This window comes from Paramisgurnus dabryanus, chromosome 3, assembly GCF_030506205.2.
Source record: "Paramisgurnus dabryanus chromosome 3, PD_genome_1.1, whole genome shotgun sequence".
Taxonomy (NCBI): Eukaryota; Metazoa; Chordata; class Actinopteri; order Cypriniformes; family Cobitidae; genus Paramisgurnus; species Paramisgurnus dabryanus.
The window spans coordinates 39,952,861-39,969,679 of NC_133339.1; the positions used below are offsets into that span (position 1 = coordinate 39,952,861).

Consider the following 16,819-nt stretch of genomic DNA (forward strand, 5'->3'; position numbering starts at 1 on the left):
TCGCTGTAAATGCACTACTGCAGTATGTTCCTCTATTAAAAGTGGCAACAACATATGATGAGGCGATCTGAGATCCACATTATAGTAAACGTTTTACTCTACGGAGCTTCTGGAGGTCCTTGACAGTGTGAAATAAGGCTGATTGGTTGAACAAGAAATGTAAAGGTCTTCTTAATAGGGCTGCATGATATTGAAGAAAATACGATAGCTTGCTAAATAATACGATTCATGATGCAGTATGATCCTGCAGGGAAACGAACACATGACACGCTCTGTCTCACCAGTCTGTCTCCCATCTGCACTGAATTAAAACTTTTGTCTACACAAAACTTTTTGAAGTATTTAAAAAAGATTCAATTATTGCAAAGATTGCCATGCATATTGCGATACGCACATTTGCCAAATTGTTTGAAATATATCTTTTTGCCCCACGTCTATACACGAAGTATAGGTGATAGTGCCCAGGTTGTGACTTCTGGGACTACACATCAGCAAAGATACTTAGGCCCAATCCCATTTCTCTGCCTTACCCCTTACCCCTTAGTTTTGCACGTTCATGTGAGAGTAAGGCACAATTGGGATAGCCCTTACTTTCACCTTAATATTCACTAGTATTGATATGAATGGAGGGGTCAGAATGGTCTCTAGTCCTGCCTACCAGTAAAAAGAGCCAATCGAAAACCAATAAAGAATGGAATCCTCTGAGAGCGACATTGCACTATCACCAAATATGGCGGCGCAGTGATGCAACTTCCTTAAAAAGGACTTTCATGACAGCTCAGCATTTTTTATTGAGATGAATGGGAATGTTAATGTAGCTTTTTATTTTGTTGTGAACAGAAAAACAAAACTATTAACTTAGTTAAGTGTGGACTGAGGGGGAATGAATGTTTTTGGTTTCACCGCAGAGCCAAATACAGCAAACCTTTAATTTTATCTGAATACAATGTGATGACAAGCAACGCCCCATCCCAGTCGCCCAAACCCCCTCTTTCCCAAATGAGCTGCTCCACACAGCTCCTCCTCAACCCACTCACAGTCTAAAGATATCCCTCTCGGCACTCTTCCACACATACTTTAATCTCTCACAGATTTTGTAGTTGTATTTTTTGAAACTGGAATGATGTGAAAACAGGGTGGTCTGCATACGAGACGGTGAGACCAAACTACAGTAACATCTAAAGGTTTTGGAGAGAAGGTGTAGATTAATGCAGATGTTTTGTGCGTGTGCAAGACAAAGTGAACATTTTGTTCCTGTAGCTCAACTCCTACATTTTGCATGAGACGTTAAACCGAGGTCCTGACTCTCTGTGGTCATTAAAAATCCCAGGATGTCATTCGAAAAAGAGTAGGGGTGTGCCCCGGCATCCTGGCCAAACTTGCCCATTGGCCTACTAATCATCCCCATATCTACTAATTGGCTATATAATATGGCTGCCGTCGCATCATCCAGCCAGCAGAGGTTCAAGGATTTCAAGGACCCGAGGGAACCCTGGTATATAATCCAGACCAAATATCTGTACAAGCACACAGCCGGGGTTGCCAGCTTCGCGTATCAAAACCATCCCAATGAACATTCAAAACTAGCCCAAAAGCTTTCCAAATGACTTTACAAAGTCCAGATATCATTAACTAATAAACACATTTCTTTTATCTTTAACCCACAGGGGAAAAAACTCAAGCAGAGCACGTTGCGGACAGCATCTCTCGTCGAGTTCACGCTTTATCTCTGGATTAAAGTCAAAGCTGAGTTGGAGAAAGTTGTTCTTAAGTTTTAGGCAATTAAAACACAATTTTTAAAAAGGCACAATGCTATTTTTAGTGCTTCACGTAGCCTAATGTTATGAAAGTACACATGAAAGTCAGCATTTAGTGTTGACCTCCCTTGGCACGAAAACACATCTTGAGCTTTTTTGAGGAGACTGAAGTCTTGAAGTAATTCGATTAGAATTAGAAAATAGGATTTAATTTAATTTAGGTTTAAGAGATCCTGCAGATATTGCTCAAGTGAAAGGGGAGTTTACTCTAAAACCCTTCAGCTACTTTTATACTGTTTTTAACACTATATACACACACATTTTCTGTATTTTCTGGTTGTATTCTAATAAAGAGACTGAGAAGTAATTATATATGATCACTATAACATTGCAAAAACAACTAATCTAATGGTAGCATATGGAGGACCACAAGAGTCATGCAAAATGTAATAAAGAACTTCAATTTTTAATAACTACCTGGACAATAAAAATAGCAATTAATAGATTTGTTTAAAAATTCATTAATTAATCTATAAATAAATAGACAAAGTTACAAAAAAATCATTATGTAACATTTTATTAGGCAATAAAAAAATGAGATTATAAAAATAACATAGAAATGAAATATTAATCCATTAATAAATAATTCAAATTAATATAACAATTTATAAAAACAACATAAAATACTCAATAAGTTCATCATTTTAAATTGCATTTATAAATTCTTAATTAAATAATGGAATTTCAAATTGTATTTCAAAAAGCGATTTAAAAAGAGAAATAAATAACTGGATTTATAAATTGAATTACAAATACAGGTTTAAATTAGGCATTTAAAAGGGCATTTCCGTTTGACTTTTCTGTTTTCATTTCCCCGTTGGTTCTCCTTATTCTTTTCGCTATTGGATTTGCTTTTCGTTTTAGCCTCTCTATTTAGCTTTTCCGTGACTCTTTGGGTCCTCATCTGAGATCTATAAATCTGCGCAGGACGTACAATCAGAGCCAATCAGCGAGCTTGTTACATCCTCCTGGCCATAGCTAATTTGCATTTCTCATTTGACCATTTGCAAGGACTCAAAGAGTCACGGAAAAGCTAAATAGAGAGGCTAAAACGAAAAGCAAATCCAATAGCGAAAAGAATAAGGAGAATCACTGGGAAAATGAAAACAGAAAAGTTAAACGGAAATGCCCTTTTAAATGCCTAATTTAAACCTGTATTTGTAATTCAATTTATAAATCCAGTTATTTATTTCTCTTTTTAAATCGCTTTTTGAAATACATTTTGAAATTCCATTATTTAATTAAGAATTTATAAATGCAATTTAAAATGATGAACTTATTGAGAATTTTATGTTGTTTTTATAAATTGTTATATTAATTTGAACTATTTATTAATGGATTAATATTTCATTTCTATGTTATTTTTATAATCTCACTTTTTATTGCCTAATAAAATCTTACATAATGATTTTTTTACAACTTTGTCTATTTATTTATAGATTAATTAATGAATTTTTAAACAAATCTATTAATTGCTATTTTTATTGTCCAGGTAGTTATTAAATATTGAAGTTCTTTATTACATTTTGCATGACTCTTGTGGTCCTCCATAGTAGCATGGTTTTGCACAGTACTGTATTTTTATGAAAACCTCGATATTTACACTTTCTTTCGCCTGTAGCTCAAAATTAGAACGAATGCATTCCGACTCATTTTGCCAGCATAAGTCACAAATGAATCATTTAAGTCCAGGAATGTGCAATAAATGTAAATAGGCTTAATTAAAATTTCATTATAGCAGTACAGTATTTACTGTATGCTGGTGGCAAAGTATGTAGCAAGCATTCCACTAATATTCCCATCCGAACATATTCAGTGTGTTTAAGTTCTCATCAAACTCAAAGAAATTTGCCTTTTCTTCCGATAAGAACTGATAGTGACAGCGTGTGTTGTCGCTCTGCAAGGTTATCTGACGTTAGATGTGCAGGTGTGCACTTACAGTCAGGTATCTGGCATCCAGATCCACCTTCTTCTCCAGCTCTGACAGCAACTCATTGTGAAAGCATTTCAGCTGCAAAAGATGCAGAAAGTTTAAAAACCAATTCAATAACTGCAGTGCACCAAATGCACAGATTTGTATACATTGCCTGGGGCTTAAAATAAAGGGGTCTGTGCTACAAAAAACTTAAGACTACAAAACTAAAATGGTTAAATGGACTACAGGCGAAAACAGTACACACCATTTCCTCTAACTGCACTTGAATTTGCCGGTGGACCTCTGCCATCTGGAAAAGCACGTCGCCTGAAGAGAAAAGAGACAGACATCAGTCCATGACAGGGCAACAGGATATGAGCTCATTATCATGTGTTCAAAGTGAGAACGGATGCTGGGTGGTTACAAAGACAGATTCTGGGGCAGGGAGACAGCATGAAAAGGAAGGAAAGCAGGAAGAAAAGCAGAAGGAAAGAAAGGAAGGAAGGAAGGAAGAGAGGTGAAATTGAAAGTACAGTATCAGCGTGCGGTGCAACCATGCCATAACACTAAACACAAACCATTTTATTTGTGCAACCATAAATAAAATAGATGAAGGATTTCCTAAATAAAAAGCGGCTTTAATCAGTTCATGGAGATTTGTTTTTTAGCTGAGCATTAAGCTAGTCAGTCTGGTCCAGTTATATGGTTTTAGATACAGTGATCATCCAGTCGATCAGAAAAACTAGCTAGAGACCAGCTAAAAAACAACTAAAATCATTTTATTCAGTTTGAAAATACTTTCACTAGCAAAGTGCATTAAACAATACCAAAAACTTTATTACACAACTATCATATATCAGAGCAGTAAGAGAGGCTGTGCATTACAGATATTTTACCACGGACACACAATGCAAAGCAGAGTCAATCTAACACTCAACCTAAAGTGGCTTACTGCTTTTATAGCATGGCGGCAACAGCAATATAATAAAATTAGGGATCGACCAATATGGATTTTTTAGTGCCGATGCAGATACAGATTTTTTTTCATCAGCCTTAGCCGATGACTGATACAGGTTGCTGATTTTCTTGAGCCTATATTTGGAGCCGATGCTACTTTTGCTTACTCAATTTACATCATAAAAATGACACAATGATGATGCCAAATGTTACAAGTCTCAATTTTAACATTTATAGAACTTATAGAACTAACCAAACAAAAAACGACAGAAGCCCAGAAAAGCCATACTTCATTATTTTTTAACACCTATTTCAGTTTGAAAACGCCTCAAAATTGGGAAACGCCTCTTTTTATTCCGCAGTGACCTCCTTCTCAAAAATGCATTTGGGAATCTCCCACTCAATTTGAGTCAATCAGACAAAGAGGTGAAAAAAACCTATTTCAGTTTGAAAATGCCTCAAAATTGGGAAACGCCTCTTTTTGTTCTGCAGAGACCCCGGTCTCGAGTTGCCCGCCAAAACATTAAATTCTATCAATAGCCTCAATTTTAATAATTATTTATTACATATTTTCATATCACCTTGGCTTTGTATTAGGGATGCACCGATACCGATACTGGTATCAGGTATCGGCCTCGATACCACATTTTCTAAAGTACTCGTACTCATTAACTCATTAACCGCCTGCCTTTTTGAGAAAAGTTGCCCACCTGCATTTTTGTGATTTTAACAAAAGTTTCACAAAATTCCTTGCAGGAAAAATTATCTTCTATAAATATATAAACATACAAATTATATCCAAATAAAGAACACACCTTCTGCTTTCAAACAAACAATAAACAAACAAACAAACAAACAAACAAACTGGGGAAAAAACGTTTCATTTTATATTTACTTTTTCCACTTAATTTAACCACTGAAAAATGGATATTTCTCTTCAAAAATACAACATTTTGAGCAAAAAGCTTAAAAAATTGCGTTTTTGTAAAGGAATTTATGTTAGAGATCAGACTCAGAATGACTATCAAACATAAAGGCAGTTAAAATAAATCATTAAATCTTTTTAACTTCTGTTTTTGATAAATTCGGTTTGGCGGTATTACACTTTCACTTTGAAATTCGTCCAGAAAGGCATATTTATTAGTTAAATATTAACTCATAATTGACGAGATAACTCGTCAATGGCGGTGAATGAGTTAAAAGTCCCCCGATATCTGGAATCGATACCACGGTTTGAGAAATGTATATGTTTGAGCGGTGTTTAAGGGGTTAATGCCTCGTGTTGTCCAAAGAGGCAGAGTTTACAACAAACTGGAAAACTAGTCCTTTGTTTTTTTGTTAAATTATATGACTAAAGCCGTTACCTGTAAATTTAAATCATGTTTTTTTATTAAGTACTCGGTATCGGTAAGTACTGAAATTCAAGTACTCGTACTCGTATTCCAAAAAAGTGGTATCGGTGCATCCCTACTTTATATGCATGTTAACATTTTAAAAAGAATGATAAAACGTATCAACAAGTACAAATCAAATAAAAAAAACGCATAAAAAAGTAGCCCTCCAGATTTTTATCCATTTTGGTAGCCCTTGCTCACAAAAAGGTTGGAGACTCCCATGTTAACTATTCTGGAAGGCGGCTGATGAGTTAAAACCAAAACCTCTTTACGGTAAGTAACATTTGATTACTGTCAGAATGTTGCAAAACTTAGAGTGAAGAAAACAGAAACAGGAGGAAAAAACTAAGAGGCCATGCAGCTGATGGAAATTATATTGTTTTATTATACCTACATGCTGGTGCTTCTGAATATGCAATGCATTGTGAAGAAAGGAACAGACAGTGAGCAGAGCACAGGAGAGACCCCGTGAACAAAACACACAGCAATGGAAGACAGCAGTGAGCCGCCCTGACCCGCACCAATCTAAAGTTAGGTGGTACACGGTGTCCTAAGCCACGCAAAGTGGAAAGAGTTTACCAGTCAGTCTAGTGTAACGGCACACACCCCGGATCCCCGCTTGCTTGTTTACACCACAGAAACCTAATTGGAGAGCATTTGCTAAAGAAGTGCTCAGATATGAAATCCGGCTTGTTGATAAGCCTGAAAGAGACTCCCAGAGATTAATTATAACCAGCCTCTTGTGTTACACCAAACATCTTTAAAATTTATATCGTGGAGCACAAAACATAAACGTATTTGCTATACAATCAAAAGATATATGTGACCAGAGGCTAGTGTCAAGGTCCAAAAAGCATCATGCAAAGCAGCTGTAGAAAACATCTATAATAGGATGTTTCGTGACATCTGGTCACCATCCGATTTATTCTTTAGAAAAGCAAAAGTCCTATTGGTTTGGGAAGACAAAGACTGACCCATTTACTTTTTATTTCTGGGAGAACTACGCAAGTACTCTTTGTAGTACAGTAGAGTTTGAGAATGTAGTGCATAGTACAACTCAGAAAAAGGTATAAAAGTACCTTAAAAAAAAAAGGTCGGGGGACAGTACCTTTTAAAAAAAAGGTACCAATTCATACCTTTGAGGTACCAGGATGTACCTCTTATGGCGCTTTTCCATTGCATAGTACCCCATGGGTTGGTCAGCTCACTTTGGGGGCGTTCCAGGGGTGGGTGATATAGGAAAAAATATCCAAATTTTTTGGGTGCAATTCGCGATTTAATGATTTTATCACTGCTCTTTTCATGTTGGTTTTGCAAGACTATTTTGCCATTACTGAGCCTTAATACAGCCATACTAATGACCCCATTTAAAAATGCAGTCCTACAAGGTTACAAAAAATGCGCGGTCAGTACGGATACGCATTTGCACACACATTATCATTTTTTCTTCTTTTATTTTCACTTCTTCCAAGAACAGAAAGCTGTGGAGCATTTTCGTCACCATAATGTTTGATTCCTGTTCTTTGTTTTCTTGTAGTTTGTTCTAAACTTTATTTGTATTTGTGGATCGGCTTCTTTTCTTCACTTATCCTAAATTTGTTAATGTACTGTACAGTAAATGTCGCAAATCAGTGCTGCCCTGACGGCCTGGTAGAGTAATAATTTGAAGAAGAAATTATTTGTATTGCATATGTGTTGAACACAGGCATCCGCGCGTAGCCGATCTTGAATATACTTTGAAAGCGCAGCGGACACATGAGTGCGTGCGAGCTCGACGCAGAAAAAATTTATAGACGGTTTTAGCAGTAACAAAATAAACACGCAGCTTTCGTGGTCATCATGTAACTTCCGGTAAACTCTGCGAAGAATACGTAACAAAGTTTTTTAAAAGTAGTTTATTTATAAACCGTTTCATCGGACGCACGTGATACACGTCTGGATCCGAACTTCACTTCCTGTTTCGTTTTTTTAATGGTCTGACTAGTTGCTAAACTGATCTCTTGAACAAATGCCTCCTCGAAAATAACAAATGTTTTGGTTTCCTAGGTAATCTATGTGTTGTTTTTTTGTTTGTTATATAAATAAACTACGTTTAAAGAACTTTGTTGTTATTTATTCTTAGCGGAGTTTACCGGAAGTTACGTGCGGACCGTGACAGCCACTTGTTTATGTTGCTACTGCCGAAACTGTCTATATAACAAGCAAAATAAACAACGCGTAGATAACAGAGGAACCCAATACATTTGTTATTTTCAACGAGGTATTTGTTTAAGAGTTTCGTTTCAGCAACTAGTCAGACCATTAAATAAACAGAAACCGGAAGTAAAGTTCGGACCAGACGCTTATCGCGTCACCACACGTGTGCCCGATGAAACGGTCTAAACCCGGCCGTTACCTCGCCTTCATGTAGCATGCACCTCAGTTTGTCGCATACTTGCACTTTTCGCGTACACTGTAAAAAATACTTTGCTGCCTTAAAATATTTTGTTGAATCAACTCGGATTTACAAGTCATTTCAACTTACTATAATTTATCTTGACTAGAGATGAGTTGTTATAACTACAGGTGAGTTGTTATAACTTATAAAATTAAGTTGACTTTTCTCAACTATATTTTATAAGTTGTGACAACTCCTCTTTGTTGACATGACTTGCAAATCTGAGTTGATTTAACAAAACATTTTATGGCAGCAAAGTATTTTTTACAGTGTACTTGATACAATGATTTTCCAAAAAAGTGGATCATGGAGACATTTTAATCGTTCACAATCAAATTTCGTCATATCACACACCCCTAGGTACAGTACGTAGTACCCAATCCTTTTTTAGTACCAGCTCGGTTAAGGGTTCCAAGCGAGTTGAGCTGATACTAAAATACGAATCGTCACTACCAGCGTCATCGCTAAATGCAAGATTAGCATTACCTTTGTGCTTGCATTGTCTGGAGCAAACCTGTTGTCATCTGTACTTTTTTGTAAGTTCCCAAACTCCCTTTTAGCAGAAAAACATCCACAGGCTGAGAATTAGGAACACCATACCGGTGTTGTCCACACTTGCAGTTTATGGTGGCACATCCGTAATGCGCACGTCCGCAATGCATTTTTGCAACTTTAATGAGGCTCAGCGGAGGATGTCGACTGTAGCGATAAATGCGCATTGCAATCATATATTTGTGGTGATCAATTTTTTGACAGATTGGCAAATACATGAATGTATGGAAAACATTGCATTACAACACTTTTTGTATGATGTCACAGCAGGAGTAGGCAACGTAAATATAACGACACGCCCATAATCCCTTTCACCCTAAAGTGGTACTAAACTCGATTAGTAAAATTAAAGTGAGCTGACATGACCCGTGGGGTATGAAATGGAAAAGCGCCATAAGGTACCAATGTGTACCTTTGAAGTACCATTATGCACCTTTTATTATGAAAATGTACAATTACACAGTTAGTTAATATGTTTAAAATGTTTATTGTTTTTTATTTTTTTACCAAACGCAAGAATAATGCAGAATACTGTAAAGCTATCATTTAAAGATATCTAAAACATAAATGGGGATGCTGTCTCAAAATTCAGAAATGCCTACACAATACATCACAACCAATAGGCTTTATGCCCAGCTGCACTACTTCCTGAACTTCAGCCAGCTCCTTGTTTCCTGTCTGTCATTATTGGACAAACTGATTAATCCAGGTGTGCCTGACCTCAGTAGTCACAACAACAATAATCAGACACAACTGGATTAATCAGGTTGTCCAATAATGGCAGACAGGAAACAAGGAGCTGGCTGAAGTTCAGGAAGTAGTGCAGCTGGGCATAAAGCCTATTGGATCAATATAAATGAAATCATGTAAGAGACAACAGCAAATCACAAAAGTGAAACGGTTAGCTATTGTATGAGGATGGTTGATGTAAAAAATGTAATAATACCCTACAACCAGGGGTCTAGAACTCAAATTGGCTTGGGGCGATTAATATTCCCAAATACATTAAGTTTTTTCCTCGCCATCACAGAGATCTTGGCTCATGGTTGCTTAGCAATGGAAGACGCCGTGGGAGCGAAACCAGCGGCAGTTTGAGACTCCTGCCATATACCCTTGGTAATGCAGCTCTAAATGAGAAATGGTTAACTTTGACTATTTATCATCTAGCGGTTTCTAAAAGTTTCTAACATTTTATTAGAGTGCTGTTCATTTCTAGCCCATTAAATAAATAATAAATCAAATGTCACTCAGACTGATCAAAGCAAATTTCTGACCTACATAAAAATACAGTTCTAGAAAACAACTTCTCAACACAAGCATATTCATATACTGTAAAGAGTTTGATTTATTTAGCCACAAAACGAATGTAAAGGCTATGAAAAAAATATAGCAACCATATTAGTGATACGATGAAATATGCACAACAAAAACTTACATTAAAAACTTAAATTAATTGGATTAACTCGTTATGCAGTATAATTTAAAAATACTAAAATCAATTCGGCAGCTTGGATTGTACTAAACCAAGGGACAAACACATCAACAAACCACACGAATCCCAACATGATTAATTAAGAACACTTCAACAGCAGATGGCTTTGGTCCTTGATCCTTATTGGTCAATAAGCATGTTTTATTCACAAAACCTACAACCACTCCATTGAGATACTATTAGTATCACTGTGCAACACCCGGCCAATCGTGATTTTTGTTGCATAGCAACATTATGTTAATGCTTCAATCTTATTGCATAAGTACTGTATGTGGTGCAAAATGATGACATCATGTTATTTAATCAGATACGCCTTAGTTCAAGACAACAAATCAGACCCCATTCAGACTTGGAAAATAAAGGTGGTCAGCATTAACACAGCATGCCATCTAAACCGATTAAAGATAATCTGAGCTCACCAGCCTCCAGATTCACAAACTAATGAGATACGTTGACTCCTCTTAGCACTTGGATCAATTAACAAATGCAGTGCTACCGTCTGCTACAAACACACACACAGCCATGCAAAGAGATCACATACATACGGCTGTCACTCATTTTCTGAATGCTTAATGCTGTTTGACTATTTATAGCGAAAAATATACCATCATAGGTGCCGATTTCCATTTCCGTCTGTGGGTGCTCGGTACAACGTCACGCAATGCTTAGGTTGCTTAGCAATGGTAGACGCTACAAGAGTGCCCAATCGCTTTGAAATAAAAAGGAAAGGGCGCGGTCACGCTTTCTGCACAGTTTTAAGTGCAAAATGTGAAGCGTCCCTTATTTAGCTTGTTCAAAGCATTGCAGATATTACAACTCGCAAAATCAACCAATCAGACAGGCTCTCGAATTTCAAAAGCATTTTTGATTCAAATTAATTGACATTTTTCCGTTAAAAATGTTTCCTTAAGTTTTACTAAGCTAACGTTACTGTGTAAAATTAACGTATACAATTTTAGCTTCCTCGCTTCGCAGAGCAGTGATCCATGCTCGTCACAGTCTCCTCTCATCTTTAGGAAACCGAAACATTTGTTATTTTCGAAAAGGTATTTCTTTCAGAGGTCAGTTCAGTCATTTGTCAGACCGCTAAACAAACACAGACTGGGAGTTAACTTCAGCCCAGGCGCGTAACTGTGGCAATGCGCATGCGTCCGATGAAACAATCTATACACGAATTAAAAAAAGTCAATAAAGTAATACATTTGCATTTCTTCCATAAGGTTCTCTAAAGTTATTGCAGTTTTAAAAAAGCATTTCATTTTTATAAGAAACAGCGACTTAAGCCGATTAATGTAATAAATAGTGTATGTCTTTTGCAATTTCACAGCGTTTCACAGGGCTAATAAAATAAACGCAGCTAATGTTTTTGGTTTAAGATATTTGCTCGTCAAAATCCTTTGTGCTTTGTTAAACTCCTTGTTTTCATTATTTCCTACAACTTTTAAATAGCTTTGGATAACCTGCTTTGTCAGGGTTTTGCGATGAACTGTAACAATATTTTGTGTTATGCTTTTCCTTGTACATGTAAATGCTCTGAATGCTAACATCTGATCTGATTGCAGTAGTAAAATGTTCTTATAACTTTAAAAAGGAAATACCACTGATCCTCGCACTTTATGAGTTCCTTAAGTTTGCTGTGTGATGCATGTAGCCACAGATACAAAAATCCTTAAACAGAAACACAGACACACCCAATCCTTCATTACTGATGTGTCACTGGAAAAAGTTTCTTCCTTGATCCGCCTTTAGATCATTACATCACTGTCTATCATGTAAGCCTGGTTTCCTTAAGTCATTAGGAATTAATGTAAACCTGACATACTGAATTAGCATATTACTGTTCACACACACACACACACACACACACGTTATAATCAGACCATGCACACCAAATCTGATAATGTTGAGATATGCAGGAAGTTTCAACAGAATAAACACACACACACACCAAAAGTCTTTCACAAGACTTGACTCATAGCTGATAAATCTGACAGGCGCTCCAGGCATGCAGGTACATTAACTTCTTCAAAATGGACTTCTGACATCCGCATTCCTGCCGGTATGTGAACGAACGCCTGATTGACAGACAGCACTGGGGCCAGGAGGGTCACGGCCGGTGCACAGAACTTCACATGAAAAGCGTGTGCAGGCACCACCTATGAGAAAACACACTATAAGAAAATAACCCCTCTCTGGAGACCCGTCACAGCCGACTCAGCTTCCCTCACAGCCTGTAACCATTCTGACAACAATAGATACGCGTCAGGGAAAAATCTCTGCCCGCAGTTCTGCGTGTCACTACTGGAAGGTTTTCTTGAGATATGCCTTGAAAGGCACAGCTTGCACGATGCATTCATGTCATTTTCACAAAAACAAAAAGTTAGGGCGGGGCATATTAAGTGGCTCCTCCCACTTTTATAATAGCCAACAGCATTCACCTCACAGCATAGAATCTGTGCAGAACGATGTCAAAAATTCTTGATCGATATTGACCATAAATTGTAAAAAATATGGTCGTAGTGTCCGTGACGCCATCCATAGGGTTGTGAAAAGCTTTTTTGAAGCCAATAGTTGGCGGGGCCTGCCGTGTAGACACGTGTCACTGCACATCACTCACGGATAAGCAAAATGTCAGGATTTGGGTGAAGCTGAGGTAGCGATGGGGACGAGACTGCCTATGCCGAGTCCGAGTCAAGACCAAGTCTTTAAAAGGGTCGAGACCGAGTCCGTTGGTTTTCAAATAGAGTCGAGTACAAGTCAAGACCAAGTCTTTGAGGAAGCAAGTCCGAGTAGAAACCAAGACCATAAAACATGTCAGTTTTCATATTCATGATTTAATATGACCCCAGTTAATAATCAACAGTTAGGCCTACAGACTAAGTTATATTGGGAATTGTTTAGAGGAACAGTCTTAAGTCTTATTTTGGACTATACATGAACTTTCATTAAAAAATCCCTACCACATACATCATCTTCTGCCTATTTTTCTAGAGATAAATAAACAGATCTAATGGCAGTATCTTTGCATTGCACCACGGGATGTCATTTTCAAATAATGCCCGTCAGCATTGCATTTTATTATTATTGTTATGTGTTGTGTTTTTTTAGGGCTGTCAAAAGATTAATCGCGATTAATAGCATCCAACATAAAAGTTTGTGTTTACATAGCATATGTGTGTGTACTGTGTATAAATATTATGTATATATAAATACACACACATTCATGTATATATTTAAGAAATATTTGCATTTAAATACTGTATATACATTTCTATAATTTATATTATATATAAATATAAATATTTTATATATAAATATAACAATTTTTTCTTAAATATATACATGATTGGGTGTGTTTTTATATATAAATAATAATTATACACAGTACACACACATATGTTATGTAAACACAAACTTTTATTTTGGATGCGATTAATCGCGATTAATCTTTTGACAGCCCTAGTTTTTTTATATGAACATAAAAAATGTGTTGGTCTCGAGGACTTGGTCTGAAATTACGAGTCCTTGTCCTCCCACTGTGGTCCAAAAATGTTTTGAATTCGTTTAAATGTGTCATTTTGTCAATGTTTTGTAGAACATAAGCTAACGTTATTATACTAAAAGTGAAAGAGTGTCAATTTTGATTTCATGGGAACTTGCTAAGAAAACAAAGACATGCTACAAAGTTCAAAGACATCCATTTAGGGTATGTTTAAAGAATAATCTGGATGAATTCTTGCAAGAATGTTCCCTTACATAACACATGGAGCAGTCGTAGCCTAGGGAATATTGAATCTGTAACTCGAGAGATTTGCCAGTACGAGTCTCACGACCGGAAGGTTGCGACTGAGGTGCCCTTGAGGAAGGCACCTTAACCCCATTTGCTCCCTGGGTGATGGGATAGTAATATAGAAGGAATATGGCAATGTTATTTTGATATGCCACACCTCCTGTTGGCAGCAGGGGGCGTAATCACTAAAACTGAATAGTGCACATAAATGCCTTTAGTATTGCGTAGAGTGATATTAAACATTAATTAGCGCACAGATTGGTGGTGCAATAACCATACGTGGCTATTGGCATGCAGATGTGTTCAGTCCAGGACTTTTATCAATCATGTGAAGTTTGGGACAAATCAGACATTGCATAATCAGTGTAAAAATGTCACTTCCTGTTGCCATTATATCATTAAAAGATATAATGTAGTGCTTTTGGTTAATAGCCTTATTTTTCTGAGGTTTAATTACACAGAATATATGCTAAGTTGATGTTATCACACTGGCACTATCTCGCACCCCAAGGGGGGCCCGCCCCACAGTTTGAGAATCCCTGACATACCGTAACATCTTAAACACAGTGCTTCTCAGACAAAATACATAAGTTGTTGTGATGCAGTGGCTAAAGGCGTCCATCTGCAAGTGTACTCTTGTGTTACTAGTCGACCCTTGTCTCAAAAAAGTGAGAATGTGTAAGAGTCTTAGTCAATATAGTCAAAACTCCCTTCACATGGTTCCTCACCTTACTGGCACAACATGCAAAAACTTATGGCTTAGCATCTAAAAAGAACAGCAGGAGTCACTGTTTATGAAAGTAAGACGGGTTGCTTCACCCGCAGGCAAACCCAACAGGCCAGACCAGTCTGGGAGGAGATGAACGTGTAGGAGAACCGAGTGAATCACTGACAATGGTCAAGCGCGCATCATTGCAGGGTGTCATGGAAACAGTCGAAACGCTGAAGCCTCCTGCCAAACCGAGTGCAGCGATTCTCAAGAACAAAATGGAGGACTTTGAATATCATCTTAACAAAGCTGCGCGGCGTCTTTTGTCTTTTTTTGTACAGAGAGAGCAGATTACATCATTCCCTGTGGTGCCGCTACTGACAAAATATTATGTATCTCATGGTGCACTGTTACATCCAGAGCATCAAATAGTACTTTGTTATGTCACATTGCATTACTAATGCAAACATACATTGATTTTACAGCCCCTCCAGTGCTATTGTTGGTCACAGAACTTATTGGTGGGCGGCATAGCTTTTGAAAATTTGATAACGCTTGCAATACTGCAAATAAAGGCCACTACAAACTTCAGCTTTTAACTAACTGGTACAGTAACAGATCACATGAGTACAAAAGTCATCACTCCACAAAACACATCTCTGTCCATTTGCATATAAAGTTAATTCCCCAGACACACCCTTGTTGATTTACCGCTGCAAGTCGCTGTATGCTTCAATTTTGCAATGTATAAGAAAAGACAGTTCAAACTTTATTCTTGTGCTTTTGTTGCAGCACATTGCAGCATTCACACTGCCAGCAGAGTTTGGGCTATGGGTTATACGGTGGACTCACTAGCATGCAGACAATGCAACACTGAATGACCTTTATCAAGCTCCTCTGTAGATCTGTGAAATGCAGTAAATCCAAAATATGTGATACAGGCCTAACAACAGAGTAAACTCATGTAATAAACATGCTTTTCTCTTTAATCCTCCAAATACTTTTGCGTTTACCAAGGGCAGCTCAAGTTTAACTACTTTCAATTACGACTAGCTTGGCAAGCTTTTCGGCTAGTTTTGCATTTGCATTTTTGAAGAATTTCACGTGCACACAACGACACTAGTTGGGTTTCCATCGAAACATGAAGTGAATCTTTTCAAAACTTGCAAAAAAGAAAAACAAACAAATGCAAATTGGATGGGTTTCCATCAAGTTGTTAACTCTTTCACCGCCAGCGTTTTTAAAAAAAAGTTGCCAGCCAGCGCCAGCGTTTTTCATGATTTTCACAAAAGTTTAATGTCTTCCAGAAAATGTTCTTCTTCAAATATATAAACATACAATATACCAAATGAAAGAACAGACCCTCTGGTTTCAAACAAAAAACCGTTTCATCCTACCTTCAGTGGTTCTTTTGTAATCCGCTTTTGAATATGGGTAGGTTTCCGCAAAAACACCACATTTTGAGCAAAAAGCAGAGATAATTCAATTTTTGTGACGGACTTTTCATAGAGATCCAATTCAGAGCGATCTTTAAAACAGACACGGACATGCAGCAGCTTGCCATAGGGCAAAACTTCCGGGTTTAAAAAGTTGCCGAAGGAGAATAATAGAATAATAGCGGTACTGCGGAAAGACGGAAAAACTCGTCATTGGCGGGGAAGCGTTTTCTCTTGATTGACGAGATCTCTCGTCAATGGTGGGGAAAGAGTTAATAAGTAAGGGATAATGTAATGTAGAGGCAGCCGGTAGTTATTGG

The 16,819-nt window shown here is 37.2% G+C and overlaps 1 protein-coding gene across 7 annotated transcripts in view; it reads right to left on the reverse strand.

Annotated features, from left to right (window-relative positions):
- The window catches only part of baiap2a (BAR/IMD domain containing adaptor protein 2a), a 122,678-nt gene that overhangs the window by 43,809 nt on the left and 62,050 nt on the right, over nucleotides 1–16,819 (reverse strand). For all 7 annotated transcript variants that reach the window (XM_065263391.2, XM_065263396.2, XM_065263399.2 and 4 more), the window contains exons 4-5: nucleotides 3,998–4,059; nucleotides 3,757–3,828 (exon numbers count right to left, since the gene is read on the reverse strand). In XM_065263391.2, the coding sequence (XP_065119463.1) occupies nucleotides 3,757–3,828; nucleotides 3,998–4,059 (134 nt within the window). The remainder of the gene's footprint in view (nucleotides 1–3,756; nucleotides 3,829–3,997; nucleotides 4,060–16,819) is intronic.